Source organism: Sorex araneus, chromosome 4 (genome assembly GCF_027595985.1).
Source record: "Sorex araneus isolate mSorAra2 chromosome 4, mSorAra2.pri, whole genome shotgun sequence".
Taxonomy (NCBI): domain Eukaryota; kingdom Metazoa; phylum Chordata; class Mammalia; order Eulipotyphla; family Soricidae; genus Sorex; species Sorex araneus.
The window spans coordinates 41,313,420-41,337,368 of NC_073305.1; the positions used below are offsets into that span (position 1 = coordinate 41,313,420).

General features: G+C 39.8%; 1 protein-coding gene across 1 annotated transcript in view; it reads left to right on the forward strand.

The window, feature by feature from the left end:
- Positions 1–7,233: 7,233 nt before the first annotated feature.
- The window catches only part of ABHD5 (abhydrolase domain containing 5, lysophosphatidic acid acyltransferase), a 30,787-nt gene continuing 14,071 nt past the window's right edge, over positions 7,234–23,949 (forward strand). The window contains exons 1-3 of the mRNA XM_055136488.1: positions 7,234–7,391; positions 19,988–20,073; positions 21,353–21,725. Coding sequence (XP_054992463.1) covers positions 7,345–7,391; positions 19,988–20,073; positions 21,353–21,725 — 506 coding nt within the window. The 5' untranslated portion in view covers positions 7,234–7,344. The remainder of the gene's footprint in view (positions 7,392–19,987; positions 20,074–21,352; positions 21,726–23,949) is intronic.

The window sequence follows — 23,949 nt, forward strand, 5'->3', positions numbered from 1 at the left end:
TGGTAGTTTCAGAGGTTTGTAACCTATATATACAGGCAAGTGTAGCGCTACACTGTAGCACTGCCGTCCCATTGTTCATCAATTTGCTCCAGCAGGCACCAGTAACAGTCTCCATTGTGAGACATGTTGTTACTGTTTTTAGCATATCGAATACGCCATGGGTGGCTTGCCAGGCTCTGCCGTGCGGACGGGATATTCTGGGTAGCTTGCTGGGCTCTCTGAGAGGGATGGAGGAATCGAATCCGGGTTGGCCACATGCAAGGCAAATGCCCTACCCACTGTGTTATCGCTCCAGCCCAGACAATAAACCACTTCAAAATATTGTGACTTGAAACAATGGGCACTTTATTTTTTCACAGTTCTGTGGTCTTTTGGTTCATTTGGTCATATATTTTAACCGACATGTCTAGGTGGGTGCCAATTTTTCAGCTGCATTCAAGTGGTACGTGTATGGACTGGACATTCTACGGGAGCTTCTTTCACAAGCCTGGTACTTCAATCTCTCCTCCAGATGGCCTTTCCTCATGCCCAACAGAGTTTCCTCATGGCATGATGGTCCCAGGGTGGTCAGATGCTTGCGTGGTGGCTGATTTTCAAGGGGAAATATATGAGAACTGTGTATATCTAAAGTTGCAGCCCTGGAAATTATACAGCGTCACTTCTGTCCCATTCCATGGATCAAAACAAGTCACAGCTCAGAACGAAGAAAGCATACTTCAAACTTCAATGTCAGATGTGCCAAAGAATTTTTGGCTATCTTTATCCCAGAGAGAAATTAAGTTTTTGACAAAAGATTTTTTTAAATAAAGTTTTTAATTTAAATCATACATTCAACTAAAAAATTAATATTGAGTTATTCAGATTTACTATTTCACACAATCAGTTTGGCAAGTTATAAGTTCTACTCTGTATCATCTAAAGTTGTCAAATCTATTGGCATAAAGTGGTTTGTTTATGCTGCCTAGTTATCTTTATCTTTCCAAAGGTTATTAAGATCTGTAGTGATACCTCTTTTCTGAAGCTGATATTATTCATCTGTGCTTTTTTTTTAATGTGCTGGCCAAATTGTTTCCTACAGCAAAATGTACTCTGGAAAGCCGGATATGCAAGTGTTGTTTGGAGAGGGTTTAAATGTGCCTGATACATTATTAGTGGTTTACCTTAGGTCACTGGTAAGATGCTGGGATGTTAAGTAAGAAGCAAGACTGGAGAGTTTAGTCCTTGGGATCTAAAGTGCTTTCTTTCTTTAATTTTTTTCTTCCTCCCTTTCTTCCTTCTTTTTCTTATTCACTAGCTAGGATTTTTATCAACTTTATTAATATCAAAATAACCAAACAACTTTGGGCTCACATTCATTGATTTTTCTTACTTACCAATAATAATCTGGAACTAGACATATTCTATTATAAAGTTAATGTAGATAAACTTTATTTTTCTTAATTGATGCTATGGGCTGGAGCGGTAGGACAGCGGTAGGGCGTTTTTGCCTTTCACGCAGCCGACAAGTGTTCGATTCCTTCGCCCCTCTCGGAGAGCCCTGCAAGCTATGGAGAGTATTGCGCCTGCACGGCAGAGTCTGGCAAGCTACCCGTGGCGTATTGGATATGCCAGAAACAGTAACAATAAGTCTCACATTGAGAGATGCTACTGGTGCCCGCTTGAACAAATCGATGAACAATGGGATAGTATTTTATATTATGGAGTTACCCAAGACTTATTTAATATTGATAAATTTTTATTAATTTTATTTATTTATTTATATTTATTTTTGGGGGGCACATCCAGTGAGGTGCAGGGGTTACTCCTGGCTCTGCACTCAGGAATTACTCCTGGCAGTGCTTGGGGGACCATATGGATGTTGGGGATTGAACTCGGTTTGGCCGCATGCAAGGCAAATTCCCTCCCAATTGTGCTATCTCTCCAGCCCCTATTAATTTATTGTTTATATTAGAAAACTGGAGGAGACATCCTTTAATATATCTCTACAGGTATATGTGAAAGGTCAGATCTTCAGATGTTAAGTAGCTAGGCCAGAAGTTACATTCATTCTACATACTTTCAAAAAAAATTAGACATCACAATTTACAAAGTAATTGATTGTACAGTTGTTCAATCATTCAGTGGTTTACAGTTGTTCAGCATTCAATGTTGCAACACTAATCCTACCAGTGTGATATTTTCTCCACCAATGTACTCAGTTCCTCCCATCCCCAGGTTGTCTCCTTAGTAGGCACAAATTTATTTCCTATTCCTCGTTACAACAAAATGGTAAATCGAATTATAAAAAAAAGAGAGAAATAAAAATCAATTTGTGATAACTTATATCTCAAATTGGTGTTCCTAAGGTCACTGAGGATTTACTGAGCTGGCTAGTCTTCTGTGTCATTGTTTTTCTTATTGAGCTTGGTGGGTGTGTATGCAAGCTTCCCATCCAATTTTCTGTGCTCCTACTGGACTGTCCGTGACTGTGAAATTTGTAGGTGTCATATGAGCTGTCACTTGCTCCAGGAGCTGTGAAACTGGGATGATTCAGTGGCTTGGCAGTTTGAAGAGGTTCAGTTGTGGAGCTAGGCCATTTATGAGAATACAGGTGTGCTTGCGTGGGGTGAGGTTGGAGGAGGGGCGGCTGCTAAGCCTTCCAGCAGGGAGGAGAGTGTGGCTTACCCCCATTCTGAGACAGCTCCAGAGTTCTCAGCCTGGAGATCAGTCTACTAAGGATTATTTGTGGCTGGGACAATTAGCAGCTTGATGTTTTTTTTTTTTTTCTTAATTTTAAACAGACGACTCCTAAACTTTTTCCAAATGATGGTTTTCACTTGGTACTCCTGGCAACCAAAAGGAACAATGATCCAGGTTCTTGCAAATCCTCAGTACAGCAAGCCATCCTTATTTATGTCATCATGGTTCCAATCTGCATTCCTTTGATCACAGAGGAGTGTGAACATCTTGTGTCTGATTTTAGCTCAAGAAGTTTCTCCTCCTGGAAGAATTTTAAATCTATTTTCTTCTTTATATATCGGAGATATTATACCTTGGCTTCTTAATATGCCCCAAATAGTTTTCCCTAGTTTGTTCCGTATTTTTACATTGGTTTATCCTGTTTTCATTTTTATAATTACATTTAATTAAATTACTCTATTCCTTTACAGCCTAATATTTATAGCTCACTGAACAAGACATTCTATCTGGTGCCAATAATTCAACTGACACACATTGGTTTGTGAGTATAACCTATGTCTAGATGACAGGAAAGTCCCCCACCTTATGAAACTCTAAGTGGGCCTCATACTACTTCCCATTTTCTACCACAGACACCATGAAAACAACTTGGAACCATATGATGTCAGAAAGAACCTCGGGAATGATCTTGCTCAAATTCTTTTTTCTATAGATGAAGAATATGAAATCTAGACCTTGGAGCCCAATATGGCAGCCATTACCACATTTGCTTTTTAAATTTACATTTTAAGATCCAATTCACTATTTGATTTTGAAAATGCTCCATAGCTACATGTGGCTCATGGTGTACTAGACTGGACAACAGAGGTTTAGAATAGTTTTAATAGACAGGGCAGTCTTAAAGGGCAGTCAGCTGACTACTTAAAGGCAATCTGCTAATCAGAGGTAGGAACATAGTCATTAGTAGGAACTGGTTAGAAACAGAGAATTCCTATTAATTAACTAATAATCAGGTCCTATCCAGGCCTGCAGAGTTGGAGTCTGCAATTTAACAAGATCCAAAGGACACTGGTTTGCAGCTTAGTCTGAGAACCCCTAATCATCATGTGATTTTCTTTCCTAGCTGCTGATTGATGTCCAGGTTCTCTCTCTCTCTCTCTCTCTCTCTCTCTCTCTCTCTCTCTCTCTTTCTCTCTCTCTCTCTCTCTCTCTCTCTCTCTCTCTCTCTCTCTCTCGGTGGTGGAGAATGACACACCTAGCTCAGAGATTACTCCTGGATCAGGCATCCCTCCTGGTGTTCTGGTGCCAGGGATTGAATTTGGGTCAGGCATGTGTAACACAAAGACCTTACCCACTGTTCTCTCTTTCTGTCCTTCAGGCCTTTCTTTTTTTTTTTTTAATTTATTTTATTGAATCACCATGTGGAAAGTTACAAAGTTCTCAGGCTTATGTCTCAGTTACACAATGCTCAAACACCCGTCTCTTCACCAGTGCCCATATTCCACCACCAATAAAAACAAAAACAAAACAAAACAAAAACCCAGTATACATCCCACCCCTCCCCCCCAACCCCCCCCCCCAGTAACTGATAAATTTCACTTCCTTTTCTCTTTACCTTGATTACATGCCATATTTCAACACAAAACTCACTATTGTTGTTGGAGTTTCAACACAGACTCACTATTTTTGTTGAAATTTATCCCCCAAGAACACAGCTCTATCGACAAGGAAATATTTGATAATTAGTTTCCCACTGATGAGAATGAAGAGATAAAAAGTCATGCAGCCGCGGTAGCGGACCTCCAGGCCCTTCTTTTAATTGTTCTACCATTTTATCCTTATATCTCCATTTATTCTCCTATCTCTGGAACCCTTGTTTCTCTCTGTTTAATTACAGCACTTATAAACATTTGTAGGCCTCCTAGACCATTGAAACTTCTAGAAAACATTCTGTGCCTTCACTCTCAATCTTGTATTTAGATGTTGTATATTTGACTTGTGATAAAGATTCAGACTATTACAATGACTTATGTTGACAGTATTTCCACCTGGAGAATTCTGTTTGTAGGGGCTAGGGAACAACAGGCTAAAAACTAAAGCTAACTTTGAAATCTGTGGGATACCAGTTACCAACTTGTGTGGTATAATTGTGCTTGGTAATGTAAAGGCAGCACTTACTCCTTTGGAGGGAATCTCTAGAGAAAAACACGAGAGCAGGCTAGGCACTTGTCTTGCTGTGTCATACCTGACCATTTGCTTGAAGAGTTCAAAAGCAGGCTTAAGTGAACTCTCATCATAAGCACTGTTCAATCAATGTAACAGGTTAATAGGACACCAAGAGAAAGTGAATTTGGAAACAGACCTCTCTCTGGATCCCACTAGAAAAGGGCAGTGGTGAGAGAGAAGGCAGAGATTGTGGTTGTGAGAGGTGTAGTCCTTCAGGTGGAAGTTGCAGCAACTAACACTGGCCTCTGTCTCCTAGGAAGAGAGGACCCGGAGAGTGTGTAGCATTCAAGATAGAGCTGCAGGGCTCCTGCACTTCTGGCTGCACACAAGGATTGGGCAGAGAGATGGCTGATTTCAGCTTGAACTTCTTGCCAATAGACAAGAATATCTCTTCCACAGATAGTAAGGTGAAATCTGGGCCAGAGTTACCCCTGAACTGGGAAAGATCTGGAAGTCTCGAAACCCTATGAACTGTTAGGGAGTGATAGTACAGCAGGTAGGCTGTTGGCCTTGCATGCTGCTGACCTTGGTTCAGTCCCTCATACTCCATATGACCGTATAAACCCACCAGGATTGATCTCTGAGTGCAGAGTCAGGAATAAGTGCTGAGCACTGGTGGGTGTAACCCAAGAAGCAGGAGGGGAAAAAAAAGAACAACACCCAAAAAATCAAAACCAAAATCCCTAACAACCGTCTATGAACTGTTTTCATCAACTACTCTCTCTCTCTTTCTCTGTTCCTCTGTTTCTCTCTCTTCCTCTTCCTCTCCTTGATTACACAAGAATCACATCTATGAGTGCAGACTCTAGCACCAGAAAGTTCTCTGAGGACTTATGCATGTCAGCCGGACTTTTGGAAGGCTCAACAGAAACTGCTGCTGCATCCTTGGGTTTTGTTACTGGATTTAGTACCACTGGACAGCACAAACACCAGTGTAGCTAATATAGACAGTGGTGCCAAGATCTCATCTAAGAAGTGGAAAGTGAGAAGAGTCAATTTCCACAGATACACAAGGAGTCTGGCAACACCATGAATTTCTGGAAAAGTGTTTCGTTTTGTTTATGAGTTTTTTGTTTTGTTTTTTTTCCTGAGATTATTGAACTGGGCCAAATACATATTTGTTTTTGCTCTTCCCAAGGACATATGCATGACTTCCCCCTGTGATTCTTTTTTTTTTTTTTTTTTAAATATGTTTTATTTCAATATCCTTCTCTCCCTGATGTCATTTTCTTTACCTTTGGAATCTAATGTCTTTTATTTATTTATTTATTTATTTATTTATTTTTTGCTTTTTGGGTCACACCCAGCTATGCTCAGGGGTTACTCCTGGCTTTGCACTCAGGAACTACTCCTGGCGGTGCTTGGGGGACCATATGGGATGCCGGGGATCGAACCCGGGTCGGCCGCGTGCAAGGCAAACGCCCTACCCGCTGTGCTATCGCTCCGGCCCCCCCCCCTGTGATTCTTAACACCGCCCCCTCCCCCTTCTTATTCATAAAAGACCAACATCTTGAACTCACAAAGTGATTGTTAGGATAGTCAATATGGTGCATGTAAAGGCCATTGCAATTATACAAGGGCGAGAATCTGCGTGCCAGATGGGTGATAAGAGTTTGGATTTTCAGGATCTAGGATGAGATTGACAGACACACAAGTTAGGGAAGGAACATAGGTCTCTACAGTCAAACGCAGACATATTTTTTGCGTCATTTACATAAAGGCAGGCTCCTGATTTTAATCCTTAGTTTCTCCGCACCCAGAACAGAATGAAGCAGAGAATCTAAGAACATGGAAAGCTAGGGGGACTGATGACAAAACCAGGTAATGTGTGCCGGCTTAAGAGAGTTAGGGAAAGGTTGGGGTGTTGACACTGATGTGAGTGACTCCCTCTCAATACCCAAACACCCAGTCCCCATGCACAGTGCGGCGTGAGGGAGTGGAGGGCAGGGGTCATCACTACTGCGTCAGCAATTTTCGACTGATTGAAGGGTCCCAGAAATCGCCGGCTCCCTCGGCCACCTGAGGTCATCTGCCATTACCGCCGCTATCGTAGAGCTTCTCCGCTCTTCCAGGGCAAAGTCGCGCAATCACACCTAGGGGGCTTCCCCGGACTGGGCACCTGGCAGTCCACCGCAGCGGTGGAAGCCTTTGCAGAATCATTATGCAAATGAGACAAGACCTCACCAGCTCCTCACCTGACCCGCCCGCGCGAGGTGACGCATGCGCAGCGCGGCGGGCGGCGGTGGGTCCTTGGGGGGCGGGGCCGGCCGGCCGACTGCGCGCAGGCGCGTGGCGGCGCCGCCGGGCGGTGCGATTGGGCGAGCGACGCCAGCGCCGGCGGCGGCGGCCTTAAGGGCGGCGGCCGCGGCCCGGGGCGGCCCAGTCGGCCTGTCAGCCGGCTTGGAGGCGGCCACCGGCTTTCGCGCGGGCACGGCGGCCATGGCGGCGGAGGAGGAGAAGGTGGATCCCGCCGACACCTGCGAGAGGTGAGTGTGGCCGGGGCGGCGTGGGGCGCGGGCGCGAGCTGCGGGCGCGGGGCCGACTCCGGGCCGGCCGGGGCGCTCCGAGGACTCGCAGCCCGGCGGGAGCGGCCGGCGGCCAGAGGAGAAACGCCGGCTCCGCTCTGACCCAGGTCGCCGCCGAGGGGCCCGGGGTGACGCGACACGCGCACCCGTCGGGCGTAGGGGGGCCCGGTGGGGGGGCTGCCCCGTCCGCCAACAGGCGCCGGCCAGGGGCTGCCCGGGACCCTCGGCCCGGCCCCCGCGGCCCGCGCAGCCCGCGGTCCCCGAGCCCGGCGGCGAGTCGCGGCTCAGCGCGCCCGGGCCCCGGGTCCCTTCGGAGCGGGGCTGCCGCGGCCCGTCCGGCGCCGGGCGGGGAAGGAGAGTGTCGCGGGGACCCGGCCCCGGAGGCCGGAGAAAGGGGCGGCGCTTGCCTCGCACCCAGCCGGCCGCCGCCGAGCCCCGAGTCAGCCCTGGAAGCCGGCTCTGAGGAGGGGGCGTCCCGCGCCGCGGGGCCGGGGCGCGGGGTGGGCGAGGAGCTAGCCGCAACTCCAGGGCGCTCTGAAACGCGCCTGGTTTTATTTTATTTTATTTTATTTTATTTTCACAAGACCTTCCTTTGCTGACGGGGGGCTCTGGGGTACCTCGGACAAGGGCTGTGTGCGTGTGTGTCTCCGTGCAAGTGTCCCTAGTCCATTTAGTTGATTAAAAGTGGCGGGGGGGGGGGGTGGGGGTGGGGAGGAAAAGGAGGGAGAGGGAGAGGGAGAGGGAGAGGGGGAGAGATAGACTGACTGTGACTCTGTGCAAGTGTCTCTAGTTCATTTGGTTGGTTAAAAGTGGGGTAAAAATGAAAATTGCCGCGAACATTCCGTAGTTCTTAAGGCCGGTCCTTGGAAAGTACACCTGCACCGGGCTTCTTACCTGTCCGGGTTTACTGCCTCTCTAGGGCTGTCGCTCACCTGCCCCCCTGGGTGTTGAAGATGACGCGGGGTCCACGGAAGGCAGGGTGATTTGGGAAGGTGCCTGCCGGACAGGACAGGATGCGTTGTGAAATAATTAGACACCAGATTGTGCCCTCTTGTTTTTATTTTCCTATGATGAAATCAGTGTCTTGTTGATGAATGTATTCACTGGAAGTGAGATGCTGAAGTGATAATCTCAGGGCGGGCAGTATGTGCCCGGCTAGTTTGTCACAACATTTGTGGCAACTTCTGGGACTGTTGTTAGGTGTTTCTTTTTGGTGTCCTCCTAGTTGTGGGGCTCTGAGGTTCCAGGTCCCAGCTGTGAAAGGAATTTGGGTCAAGTTCCAAGACGGAGGTGCGCCTCCTTGGACTGCCAACAGTAAACTTGAGCAGCATCTCGGGTCTGGACCCGAGATGTAGCCTTCTGAGCTGTACCAGGAGCTACCTGCTCTTCCTGGGTATTTATTTCCTAAAAATACTGGGATTAAAAGTAAGGTTGACCCTATGTACTAGGCATTACTCTTCCTATTTATCAGTTGGAACATGACAGTTCAAGAGAACTGTCGGCCCCTACCAGTGAGTAGCTAGACTAGATTGGCACCTCCTACCTCCACCCACTAAAGGCATCTGGATTTAATCTGAAGAGTTTTACTCTAATTTTTACTTTGGGATGGGGACTCGTGGGAAGCTAGGGGCCTTTGCTTTCTGTACTGGCACTTCATTATTTAGACCTTGTGTTGACACATAGTTTACTTAAAAAGACTTAGATCTATCCCAAGAACCACGTAAACTATGGGAAAATACAAGTTTTGAATTAAGTTCCCAATTCATAAGTCATTTTAGGCTTAGAGAGATGAGATGCACTGGAAAGTTTTTGGGAACATGTGATTTTTGGTTTTTTCCTTATTTTATTTTTTTCCTAATAAAGACGATGGGCATGTTTGGGAACCATTGGCTTTCAACATCAGCCCTCTTCATGCAATACAGTTGAGAAAGTTGAATGTAGTAAGAGTGGCATATGTGAATTGCTGTAAGGTTGTCTGAGAGAAAAGTATCAGTTCAGTTAAAAGGAAAGCTGTATAGTATTGCAGAGTACTCCATAAAATAGGTGTCTTCAGGGGCTAAAGCAATGTGGTAGGATGTTTGCCTTGCATGTGGCTGACCTGGATGCGATCTCTGGCACCCCATATGGTCCCCAGAGCCCTCCAGGAGTGATCCCTGAACCTTTCCCCTTCTGTGGGGTTCTCATCACCCTACTGGATTCACTTTAGAATTTGTCTATTTCTGTCTTGCAGAGGAAAAAGTGAATTTCTCTGTCATACTCTTTACGTGCTGATATGGGTCCTCCCTGTTTTTCCACCTCTTCTTCCCAAACCGTTGCCACTTGACAAAAATCAGAGAACTCCACTTTGTACTCTCATTGGACTTTTACTATTCTCAGTATTTTTCTTGGAACCTTTTCAGTGTTTGACACTGTAAAGATATCTATACCTTATTTGTTTATTTATTTTTGTTGTGCTGGAGGTTCAGGCTTTTCATATTTAAGACAGGCGGTCAACAACATGACCCTCAAAACTCTTTTAACTTGAAGCTCTTATGATATTTTGCTTCTTATGTTACTTGAAATTTATAGTCACTTTATTATTAGGTTCTTTTCTTTTTTCCTTTTCTTCATGATTTTGGCTTTCCTTCCTTTCCTTTCTTTTTCCCCCTTACTCCTTAAACTAATGCATGTGGATAGGCCTAAAATCTTTCTGCATATTCAGTATTACTTGAGTGATGTTTTTAATAGTGTGTCAAATGTTGTGTACCCAGTTTCTCAAATGTACCGTGATCAGGATGTTTTTGCCCCTTTGTACCATTACCAATTTTCCAGTGCCACTGATTCAGACCCTGAATCCTCTTCCATATTAATAATTGAAGGTGTTCCTAACACACTCACATCCCATACTCTCAGTATAGTTGATGTCACTAGTTACTTTTATATCCACAAGTACCCTCTTACTTGTAGCACAGCCACTCACAATGGCCTAATTATATGACCTCATCCTAACTTCAAAGTCCTTTGCAGGGAACATGTTTCTTGTCTATCTTTAGAGGCTTATTTTCTCCCTGTGCACTGGGCACTGGCCAAACTGTATCTTTTATTGTTCCCTACACGTTCCTTGTTCACTTTCTGTTTCCCCTAGCTTGATTCACTCTGTTTGCTCTGACACAGAACAGAATAAGATCTCTCTTTTCGAAAGTCCTGTGGTATTTTCAGCTTGCTTTATGGCATTTACACTTATGTGTTTACACTATTGTGGTATAGTTGTTTGTTTTGCCATCTCACTGAGGATAAAGCTTTTGCATTAGCCAAATATCTCTTAGGGTGTAATGGGACTCTAGAAGGTTAAGGTTTACACATACACCTTAAAGAAGAGTTTTACAATCCAAAAGGAGAGTTTTAATAAGAGTTTATTGAATTCAAAACTTTATTGAGTTCATCATAAGTTTATGCTGACATCACACTAATATAAAAAAACTCCTATGTTACAGTATGTGTCTAATTTTTTTCATCCTAAGTTATTCAAGCATCAGAAGATATATTCATAAGGAATTCAGAGTTTGCATTTGACTAAGAGAATGATTGGGATCATAAACTTAAATTTTTATGAGTGGGTTAGGAATAAGATTTTATTTGTTGACTGTGTGTGACCCATGCTTTACTCTTTTGCCTATTCTTCAAAATGCTAATCAAAGATGAGCAAATGTAGATTTCAGTCCTGTGACAAAAACTCAACAAGGTTCTAAAGCCCCACACATGTCTTAATCTTAATAAAAATAATACTGGATAATAATTTTCCCATGACAGATATCCATGTGTCTTTAAATGTTTGATCACTTGTCTTAATAGCTGTTCAGATACATTGTTAGATTTTTTAGTCAAATCTTGTGGTTCTAAAATTTCCCACTCTTGATTATGAATCTTAAAAATTGCAATGAAAGATTATTTTCTTAAAAAGTATTACTCTATTTGAAACCAAGGGTTTTATCTATTGGATGAATTATTTTTTGGAATTCACACAAAATATCACTTGGAGTTGTTAAGCTATGTAAATTTAGTTAATCATGTAACTTCTTTATGTTCAGTGATGTTATGTTTGACCCAGAATCACTTATTTACTCTCTGAAGGAATGGAGGGAACAATGGGGAAAAATATTACCAGCATATTGAATTTACAACATTGATTCTCAAACTCTGTGACTCTTAAAATTACAGGTTAGAAATTTAAAAGAAAAGTTAAAAAGACTGCTAATTATTGTGTTAAGTATTTTTGAGTGTCTGTGTTGTCATTGATCTAATGGTTAGTAGTAATTTAGATCATTTAAGTATCATTTATTTAAAATAAAATGACATTTTAGTCGCTAAGATTGTGGTTGTATGAAGCATAGTTTTTAAATTGTCCTTTTTAAGCATAGAATTTTAGTTCCCAGGAAAAAAGACTACCCAAATGTTATAATTTCTATTTTGGAAATTTTCAGTCATTGGCTGGTTGAGGAATTGTTTCAGAGGAATGTGTATAATCACATTTCCAATACATCTGAATAATTATAAGAGCCAAAGCCTTATCGTTTTTCTCAGTGGGATATAATACCGTGCTTAGAGTAGTGTATAGAGAGCACTAATAAACAAAAATTTTCACTCAATAATACAGTATAGGAATAGATACCATTTGAAGCAAAATTGTAATATAATGAAATCCTCTTTACTTATAACCTAATTAGAAATGTTTTTTTTTTAAAGTGGCCAACAGTTTGTGGAAATTGGCCAGACTTTCTGTATATTTTCTTCAGAATACTTTGAAACCTTTTTCACGGTTTCACAATATTTATAGATTGTGCAATTTAGATTTAGTAATACTATAGATAGTCAGATGTCTTAGAGAACAAAACAGAAATGTCAGAAAACTTAAATGTTCATACAATAGGATATAATGACAATGTTAATGATACCTAAATAAACAAAAAAACCAAGCTCCAGATTCTTAAAACTCAAATTCTTAATTTAATAATATAATAAGTACATCATATTTGGCTTTCATTGAATTGTCACTTGTAATGTAGTCTTTAAGCTTGTCTAAGAAGTCTTCTTACTAAAAAGATTATTTCCCTGGGTCGGAGAGATAGTACACTGTGGAAGATGCTTGCTTTGCATGCTGCTGACCTGTATTCGAGCTGGGCACCACTCATAGGCCCTCTGAACACCACCAAAACCAGGAGTAAGCCCTGAGCACCACTGGGTGTGACTAAAATAAAAAACAAAAACAAAAACAAAAAAAACCAAAAATCCCTGACTCTGGGATATGGTAAAATTTCTTTAATTTGGTACTCTAACATGTAGTATTGCTGGTAAAGCCTTTGCTCACTGATCGTGTTCTATAGAAAACCTTTTATGCATATTGGCATGCCTTCGTGTTGTCATAGGTAAATGTAATCCCTATGGTAAATGGCTTTTCTTTATATTTTTGATTGGTATTTCTGAAGTTAACACCTCAGTTACAGAGATGGTGGTATTGTCTGCTAAAAGAAATGAGAGAAATCAAGTTTTACTTTTCTGTTTATTTTCCAAAGATGTGTAGGGGCAATCTTGTTTTTAGTTTTTCAGCTAAATCACATGAATTTAATTTTTACTCTGGATTTTGTAATCTCAGAAGAACGGGTTATATATTTGCTCAGCATCAGTTTTATGGCCTTGATTTTTTCATGTCTTTAGTTCCAGTCTTCCATTTATTAAGCCTAGAAATGCAGAATAGCATACCACATAGGAAGACCCCTGTGATGATATTGATTTATCCTTAAGACTGAGATGAGATTGGATCATTGTGTTGGAGCAGGGCTGCTTAACACATTGATGTTCACACTGCAATTTGTGTCAATTTAACCATATGTTTCAATTATGAGCCACCTGTAGTGAGTGCCAGCATTAATGTATTAAACTTTTCCCATTCACTCTTGGTTTTTTCCCCGAGAAATCTGGGGGGAAGGGGTGTGGACCTCACCCACCTGTACCCAGGTCTTACTCCTGGTTCTGTGCTCAGGGATCACTCCTGGCAGAGCTTGGGGTACCAGATGTAGTACTAAGGATCAAATCCAGGTCAGGAGCAACCCTTACTGCTGTACCATCTCCGTGGTCCTGCCCAAACATTTTTTTACACAACCTCAGGTATGCAAAATAAATATACAAATTAAATATTTACTGAAAATAAATAATATATTTTAATTTTATAACCAAATTTCTTGACTCCCACATTGTGCTGCATGGTCTCATATTGGGTCATGACCCACCATTAAGTAAGGTAAATTTTAGAATTGAAGCAATAGAGGTGGCAAATCTGCGTTAGAATTCATGAATAATAGATAATCAGTTAAAGGGTGGAAATAATAGACCCCTGCTTTTCACTCCTTAGAAATATTTACTTTTGAGCTTATTAAGCATAGCACTCAATCCTGTCAAGTATTTCTAAGGAAGAATTAGAAGCTAGTTTCTCTAAAATACTTTATTATTTGATTAAAATTGAACAGATATCTGGGCTTAGAAAAGTGAATTCTATAGTTTATTTTAGTGTGAGAATAAAGTATTTTATTGTGCTATGATGAATATATATTTTTAGTTTAAATATACTTTAGAAGAACTTTGCTTTAAAAAGTTAATGAAAAAGCCTGTTATGAAAACGTGAAGTGTGTTAGGGACTTTTATGGTTGAACTCTAATTTTAATACCTAGATTTGCAAACAAAAGATGTGATTTTACTTCTTTCTTTGAGTTAATAAGCCTATCACTAGAAAGTGTAAAAGCATGCACAAGACAGTTGTGTCCTTTGAAAGCTGATTTTTTTTGTGGTAAGAGGTTGGTGTAATTCAGGTTGCTATAAACATTTTTTCCAGTATATATGCAATATATACAAGTAGGTATTTAGAAACTGAATTACTTTTAATGCATCCCCCCCCCGAAAAAAACAAAACTGAAAGATTGCACTCGTGTTTTCTTTGCTCCAACATTCTGTGATGTCATTTGGAGCAATAGTAGATTATAGTTCATTTCACTTTAATTTTCTTTTTTTGTACTGACCTCTGATTCTCTCTGGCAAAGAGCTAGCTATGATTTGAGGGATATTTGTTTAAGGAAAGTAATGAGATTGAGTTGTCAGGAACTCCTATTGCTACTAGTTCATATTTTTGTAGCCAAATATAGATCTCAACGATTGTTTCTGGTCAAGAACAAGAGTTTCAGTACAATAATAGTTTGATTTTTTTAAAACCCTAAACACTTTAAGATTCTTTTAATTGCTTGTTGCTTTTTTTGACAGTTGTAAAATTTATTGCTGAAGTCTTGAATTGGTTTTTTTTTGATAATTCATAAGTAGATTCATGTATTTACAAGTAGACTTATATTAATGACTTCTTTTGTTATGCTTACACTTCAATAATAAGCCGTGTGTAATGTTCATGAGAGATACCTAAAGGTCTTGTCATCTTATCCTATCTATGACTCTGACAGCAAAGAACATTATAATAGAGCTTCATTATAATTCAGACTGTTGTGTACCATTGTTTCCACATTCATTTCTTCATGTGCTAGTCACCACAGTGTAACTGTATCCTTTAAACATCTGATGTAACATATCTTTAAAAAATTTTTTTTATCAGGCTTTTTGGGGCCATACCCAGTGGTGCTCAGGGCTTACTCCTGACTCTGTGCTCAGAGATCATTCCTGGTGTTTGGGAGTGATTGTACATGGCAGGCCAGGAACAACCCTGGCCTGCCATGTACAAGGGAGGAGCCTTTCTCACTGTCCTATTGCTCTGCCATCACCCTTACTACAATCTTTATAGTATTGTACTTTAGCACTTTCTCTTTGTGTTTGTATACCTACACATATACATAGATACATACAGACATATATAATGCTGTTGAACATATGGGGAAGTTCCTATGTATAAAAATAGAGACAAGAAGGTTGATAATCACAGAACATAATATACTTATGACTTTATAATGCACATTTATATGAAAAAATGTGGGTTACTATACTTCTGTTAGCCTTCCCATATTGTTTGTACTGTTTATTATACTTTTCTTGATTCATTCCTTTGTGTTGAAACTCATTCTCTTTTCTTTGGGGGATTCAGTCCCTCCTCCTACCCAAATTCTATCTCTTAGTTTCTGTTAAAGCATAAGCAGTACTCTATGTGTTCTCTCCCTATAGAAATGAGTGTCATCTGCCATCTTTCATTGATTTATGGTGTGTTTTATGACAGATCTTCAGTCCATAATTATCAAGGCTCCAACCAGTTAGTGTGTTGGCAGTGGCAGTATAGAGTGGCTTCTAGCATGTGTTTTGCATTCACAGCGCTCACATTGCAGAAGGATAGATAGATTTGCAAGCAGATTAATCATAGCAGTAGTAACTGTATGTGTAACAAGGGCCAGAGGAGTGATTAATGACCTCTGCCCTTGGCATCAAAATAAGGAACAATATCTCAGAGTAAGTGAGGCAAGACATTCTGGGCAAAGGGAAGAGCTGTGTAAAGATATGGAAGCATAAAGTAGTGTGAAGTTTGAGGAGTTAGGAAAAGTGCTATGTATGAAAGATAAGATGGGGACAGGGTAAGCTACGAATGGATTATAAAATAAATACCTATGCAGGTGTAAGGACTGTAATTTTACAGTATAGACAACAACATAATAATTCTTCAGATATTTAAAGGAAGGTAGTCGCCTGAGAAAATGATCTTTGGAAGCACTCAAAAATGATCTCACTTCTGTACTTATTTTTTTGCTAGCTCTATGCTTTTTGAATCTGGTTTAACATTTTTGGACCTCAGTTTTTTCACGTCTATGAAATGAGGGTCACTTAAGCTGACAATTCCGTGGATTGTGAGTTAGCAAATATTGTTTGTTGAATGCCTATTAGTGTAATCCCCAGGGAAATTCTACATGGAAGAGAACTAGATATTAGTAAGATGAACCCACAAAGCTTAGGAAAGCTGGAGGCTTGATCATCCATCCAAAACTTACCACATTTCCCTACTCAAACCTATTCTTATCTCAATCATTTTTAGAGGCACCTAACATAAAACTGGGAATATAATCTTGAGTATAATCTAATAATTATATGGTCATGTTGGCAAAATGTTTGATATAAGAGTTATAATGAAGCATGAAAAGAAGAGGACTATGTTCCCAAGATATTTAGGATCAGGAAGTAAAGGGGCAGAAAATATATAACTGGAGAGCAGAGACAGAGTGAGAAATGACCAAAAAAAAAGTTAAAAAGTGCAAAGCAAACATGGCTAGAATTTTTCCTTTCGTAGGTTAGCTAGTAGTAGCCTTACCTTTGAGACAATGAGTGATGCAAAATTATAATTCTTTTAATTCTGATCTTTGAATTCCTTCTGAACCTTAATTTAAAGCTCTTGTTTTAATGTCACATAATTGTGATTTAATCACTGTTATTGTCAACAGTTGTTATCAACCACTGTTTATTGAATGTTTCTGCATTTGGTGAGAAGGAGCAGTGTGGGGCAAGTGGGTGGGGGGGTTCCTAAGAGGTGCTTGGAGAGCTTGGGGGCTGCTCCCAGCTGTATCCACACACTTTACCTAGGAACTGCTTGTTTTACATTTTGTAATGTTAACCACAAAGAATTATGGTCACCAAAGGTACATGCAATAGCACACAAACAACTCAATTAATAAATGGCTTAGTGCCTGGGAGACAGCTCAGAAGTAAGCACATGCTTACTCGGTGGAGACTTGCAGTTCAATCTCTACCACTGTGAAATCCTCTGAGTGTGCCCCACTAGCCCCGCCCTGCTGGACCAAGCAGCACCACATTGCTGACTCACTGGGCTGCACAGCTGGTCTGAGCATTTTCAGAAGTGCCCCAGAGCACTGTTTGGGATCTCTGTCTCCCCCCCCATCCCTGATAAAATAAGGAAAAAATGGGCAAAAGTTCTGAATAGACATTTTTCCCAAGAAGCCATATGTACAGATGGTCAACAGGCATACAAAAAATAATGTTTTTTATCACTTATTAAGAAAATGTAAATCAAAACCAGAGTGAAATATCTCAAACTTGTGAAAATGGCTTTTAATCAAAAAGATAAGAAACTTAGATGTGTTGGTAAGGATATTTCTAGATATTTATGCAGAGAATATTAAAGCACTATTTTGAAGTGATGTGTGCATACCAGTGATTATTATTTTCAATAACCAAGATATAGAAATAACCATTATGCCCATTGATGGAGGGATGAATAAAGACCATATGGTGTATATATATGACTATACATACATATTTACATGTACAATATTGTATTACTCAGTTATAAAAAGATAAAAGTTTCCATTTGGAACAACATGAATGGGTCTAGAAGTGATATGTTAGGTGCAAAATATGTATGAATATGGATGATAAGAAGAATGACTAAACAAAACAAAAAAGCAAACTCTGAGATTAGAACAACCAGCGGCCCAAAGTGGGTGAGGGGGAGACAAAAAAAAGGCACAGGTAATCAATTTATTCTGGTAGTGGGTGGTACTAGAATCTGTCTTCTTGGTGGCAGTCAAATTATAATGCTGTGCTCCTGAAGCCTATATAATGTTTGAAATAAATGTTACTTTAATAACTAGAAAAAATTAAAAACAATTGTGAAATGATCCTGGGTGGACCCTAAATGCAATCAATAGTGTCATAAGTGAAAAGTAGCGAGGGCTTACACTCAGAAGAGAAAAGGGCAGTCTTTCATAATTCTAGATTTCATGCTGCCACACAGTAAAGAATATCAGCAGCCATCTGCACCTAGAATAGACAAGCACTGGATTTTGACCTGAGTGATAGTGTGGTCCTACTGACACCTTGATTTCAGCTCAGTCATGCTGATTTCAAGACATCTGGTCTTCAGAATTACAATAGAGTAAATTTCTTTTGTTTTAAGCCAACAGTTTTGTGGCATTTTGTTCAAGTGACCACTGGAATCAATGTGCTGACTATTTCAGAATATTCATTATGCATTCCTGGTGCTTATACCCTTCCCTGCATGCACCACCACCCTTCGTTTGAATAATCCTGTTCATCTTTGAAGCTCAAGCTCAAAATCAACTTATTGATTCGTTATTAAAGTGTAATTTCCACTTTGGCTAGCACCTAGATCATCTTTTTTCATGGTGAGAACATTTAAGATCTAGTCTCTGCGCTTTTGAAATGTGTAATACAGTAGTATTAAAATAAAATAGGTGCCACTGCTCTCGATGCTTGGGTCTAACAGTGAGCACTGGTCAGAAGGTCCAGCATCATTACTGGGGAGGCACACCAGAGCCACACCTGGTGGTGCTCAAGTGTCTTGAGGTGCCAGGTACCAAACTGAGACCTTCACACATGCCTCTGCTGCTTGAACCGTGTCCCTACTGAGTATAGTCTTACTAATCATATTTGTTATGCTATGCAATAAATCTCCAGAAATCAGTCATCTTCTAGCTGAAAGGTTATATTGTTAAGCCTATAATATTTAAAAATATATTTTTGTCTTGCCTCCTTGTCTCCATCTCTGTTGCCAAACATTGGCTCAGGTCGAACCCTCTTATCTTATCCTTCAGAAATTAATCTCTTTTCCACCTCTATCTAATTTGTGTCTGTTTCATTGGAAAGTCTCACTTGAAATAATACAATTTTTGTGCTGTCAGGTGACTGCTGACCCTCATCCTGATCTTAGATGATTGTGATAAATCTGGGTTTGCTACAAGCGAACAGTGAAGGCTCACTCTCTTCTTGGTTGGCAAGATACCAGTAGTGGCCTCACCCCATTCTTTCTCACCTGTTTCTTCAAGCCTGCTTCCTTGTTATTTGTTCAGCTCTGTTCTGCTGGATGTTTGACTCACTCTTTATTTTCACTCTTGGCTGGAACTCAAAACTTACCATTGGAGTCTATTAACTACTCTTACCAAAAGATTGGAGCCTTTGAAAAAAAAAAGGGATAAGATTTTAATAAGATTTTCTTCTCTCAGTCCTCACAGCAGGTACATTTTAATATTTGCTGTGACTCTTAAAAATGAACATACAGTATTTTACTGCATAATTGCTACAAAGTTTTTCTTTTTGCAAAGAAGTGGCTTGTTACCATTTTATGAAACTTTTTTAAACTTCTTTAAAAAATTACTGAGTAAACAGGGTATAATGATTATGCAGTTAAATATGGGAACTTGTAATCTTTACCTTTTATTAGTACTTTATTCTTCTGTGCTAGGATAAAAGACTTGTCTTTGCAGTGGTCGATGAGGATGCTTATTTTTTTTTTTTTGCTTGTTTGTTCTGTACAAGTTAAGTCTTTATTATTTGAATCTTGCCATCCATGAAGGTAAGATGGACTTTGATTATCTAGTTGTAAGTCACAGGCTAAAGACAATTATATGTACTAGTGTTGTAACACAATGCATTGTCCCAGTTAGGTGAACTTTATTACATATAAATTTAGACTTCACAAACACAGAGCAATTTTCCTTGTCCATTTTTCTTTTTCAAATACAATAGTTGGAAATTGAGTAAGACCCATTAACTGTTTATATTTTATTTTTACACTCTAGGTCAGGATGGCTAACTGGTTGGCTTCCCACATGGTGCCCTACATCTACATCACATCTTAAAGAAGCCGAGGAGAAAATTTTAAAATGTAAGGCTTTCTTCTTGTAAGCTAATTGAGATATTTTACTAAGATTTTCTTAGAAGTTGAAGATGAGTTTTGTAGTGTATTATTTGTTGGCAGAATCTTTATTTTTTCCCTTTTCCTTGTCATCAGCAAGTGTACAACTGTGTATGGTAGGAGTTCTCAAACTTTCAGTCATGGATCCTTGTTATACTCTTAGAATTAGTAAGGAAACTAAGAACTTTATTTAAATGTTTCCGCTGTCAATGTTTACCATAGTAGAAATGTAAACTCATCATTTAAGATATATTAATTTTAAATAATAAAAATAAGTCTATAATGAATTTCATTTAATGATAAGTTTTCTAAAATTAACTGCTTTCCAAACAAAAATGTGGAAAGAAGTGAAGGGTTTTTTTTACATTTTTGCAAATATCTTTACTGCCTGGCTTCATATTCTCATATAAAGTCTTATATTTGCTTTTCTGTTCACATGACTGGTGATCACATATATTGTGGTCTCTGGAAAACGCCATTGTATATTCATCAGCAAGTGATAGTGAAAAGGGTAGTAAAAAGGGTAGTAAAAGGGATATTGAAAATGTTTTAAATAAAGTATTTCATTTAAAATATTAGTATTTGGTTGGGGGGTCACACTCTGCAGTGTTCGGGGCTTAATCCTGGTTCTGTGCTCAGGGCTCACCCCTGGCAGTGCTCAGGAGATGATCTTGTGGTGCCAGGGATCCAACTCAGATCAGACACATGCAAGGCAAGTGCCTTATCTACCCGACTATCTCTTTGGCCCCAAATCTTAGAATTATTATGAAAATAATTTTGGTTTTATGGACTACCTAAAATGGTTTTAGGAACTCTGCAGATATCTCTAGACTGTGTCTTGAGAACAGGCTGTCATTCCCAAACAAGCAGTCTTAGGTAGTGGAACAAGTACTATACTTACTAGAACCAGGTAACCTGATGCAGACTCAGATTTTTCACTTAGGTCATTACAGAATCTTGGACAAGTTACTTTTCTACATGTTCTGTTTCATTTACTTATTTTTAACCTATAGAATGAGGTGGTCAGATGATCCCTAGAATTCCTTGTAATACTAGTATTTTAGGATTTTTTAATTCTATATCACTATGAGCAACGGGATGACAGTGACAGTGATAGTGGTGTAGAAACTTATGTTGCTAAGAAGCACTGAAATTTACTTATCTGTATGTGAGGTTATCCTCAGGTATCTGTGGGTATACTTTTTTTAAGTAGTGAAGCTAAGCAGAATTTCTTTTATGTTTTTATTAGGTGTTCCCTGCATATACAAAAAAGAACCTGTTTGTATATCTAATGGAAACAAAATATGGACACTGAAGTTCTCTCATAATGTTTCAAATAAGACTCCTCTTGTCCTTCTCCATGGTTTTGGAGGAGGTCTCGGACTCTGGGCACTGAATTTTGAAGATCTTTGCACCAATAGACCTGTCTATGCTTTTGACCTTTTGGGCTTTGGACGAAGTAGTAGACCCAGGTTTGACAGTGATGCTGAAGAAGTAGAGAACCAATTTGTAGAATCCATTGAAGAATGGAGACGTGCCCTAGGATTGGACAAACTGATCTTGCTTGGACACAACCTAGGGGGGTTCTTGGCTGCTGCTTACGCACTGAAGTATCCATCAAGGTAAGAATGACAATGACAGAAATGAGGGAACCCAGTGCTCTTCTCTAGTTACCTACCATCTTTGGTGGTTGTTGTCTGAATTTCATGAAACAGACAGGCCTTTAGAGGAACTTATAACTGATGGACATGATTTAGTAGCCTAAATAGTGATAGATTTTTCTGTTTCACGTGCTACACATTGTAGACAGTTTTAAACAGAACTCTTATTTGTTAAACCTAGAGTGCATATAATTTAAAGCCTAAATAAAAATCATTGTGGTGCTTTTATTATTCCTATTATCATTAGTCATAATCAAACTTTGTCTAATCTTTTCTGGGTTATTGTTAGTTGTAATGAGAGACCAGAAGTTAGAAATTAGAAAAATGTAGGCACCGGTGCTCTTTGTGGCTTAGAGCAAATAACCCTCTAAGCTTTAGTTTCCTTATATATGAAGTATAGAAATTAACATCTGTACAATTTATTTTGCATGTTTTTTTAAGTTTTACTAAACCATAACCTTTATTGTTACAGAATTATTTTTTAGTGTCACTGAATTAATACATGCTTGCTTCAGAATCTTTGTTGCATTTCCTCCTTTATTTATTTGCTTATGATTTTTTCCCATTATTTACATGGCTTTTCTGAGGGAAGGTCATGTTTGAGTATTAAGAAAACAAAAGAAAAGCTTATTTTATTTTTGCTTATCTTTTGGAAACACGAAAGATAGTATTGGCGATTCTTGGCCACTCAGGCCAACAATTCAGTGCAAGCCTGAGGATGTGGTGCTGCTCAAGTCCTGCAGTGTCAGAGTCTACCTGCGCCTCCCTGACCAGATCTGTGGTTTCTCGGAACCTTCAGGGATGCTCCCAGCAGCAATGCTCAAGGGACCAGTTGGTGCCGGGAGTCTTGCCTGGGTTGGCTGCAAGCAATCCCTAAACTATCTCTCTGACCCCTATACTGATTTTTAAATCCAGAATTGCAACTGACTTTCACACGGGGGTATACCTTGGACATTGATTATTTCTGCAGTGAATATAAGAAGTGCCTGTTAGGTTGTGCCTTGTTATGTAAATCCAGATTGTGGAGTTGTGTTGTGAACACAGTTTAATGTGTGGAATACAGCCCTGTGTATCTGAGGACTTCTTTCTATAGTACAATCACCTACCCCCTCTCCTTTTTTTCCTCCTCTGAGACTCTTTACCTAAACATTAGTATTTACAGTTACTTTTTTGGTGCTTAGTTCCACATCTTAGCAGACCGCAAGAATCTTGTCAACTTGCAAACATTTTCTTTTAAAAGAAATGCAAACTTTTACTAATTGGCCTCTGGGGATTACTATCTTTTATTGTCCCCTATGCTCAGAGACAAATCCTAGCTGTATTTGTCAGGGAAAGGAAGAGACTATTACTAGTATAATACAATTGAGTTGTGGGAGTTGGGCTTTTATTTCTTAGGTGTTTTACACATCTATTTTGTGTTATTTGTTCTTGGGTCAGTGTCTATGTGGGATCATTTGGTTAAGATATCTTTTATAATCCTAACCTTTGTATGACTATTAACTATTTGGTCACTTGATAAGATATTCTTATAAGAGCAGTTTGTGAAATGCTCTTAGGAAATAAGGGAGTTCAGTGATTCAAATGGGGAGTAATCAATTAAACCAACTATAGAGCTAGAGAGATAGCTCAAAGGGTAGAGCACATGTTTTGCCTAAAGTAGCTCTGGGTTGGATTCCTGGCATCTCATGGCTCCCCAAGTACTGTTAAGAATGGCCACCAGCACTAAGTCAGGAATAGCCCCAGCATCCCACCACGTGTGACTTCAAAACAAAAACATAAAACAGAAACCATCTATAAAAGAGTTGAACTACTTATTTGGAAGATGTGGGGGCTCTCAGAATAAGTATCTGAAACAACGCCAGTGACCCTAATTAGGATGCTGTATTTTAAAAATGTTTTCGGAGTGGTTATGCTTGGATTCTTGAAATAAAACTACAGGGTCAGGACTATGTGCCACTAAGCGGCTCTGTTACCAATAGATGAATATGAGAACACTTGACATAATTAGCATGTTTAAGTTGGCTGATTGCTAGCAAATACTGAATGCAACTCTGGAATGTGTTGGATATTCAAGCCTATATTCTTCGCTGCATAAAACCTAAATTTAAGTTTATTTCAGAATAATGAATTTCCGGTGAGATAATACAGTGCATAAGGTACTCACCTTGCATGTGGCCAACCAGAT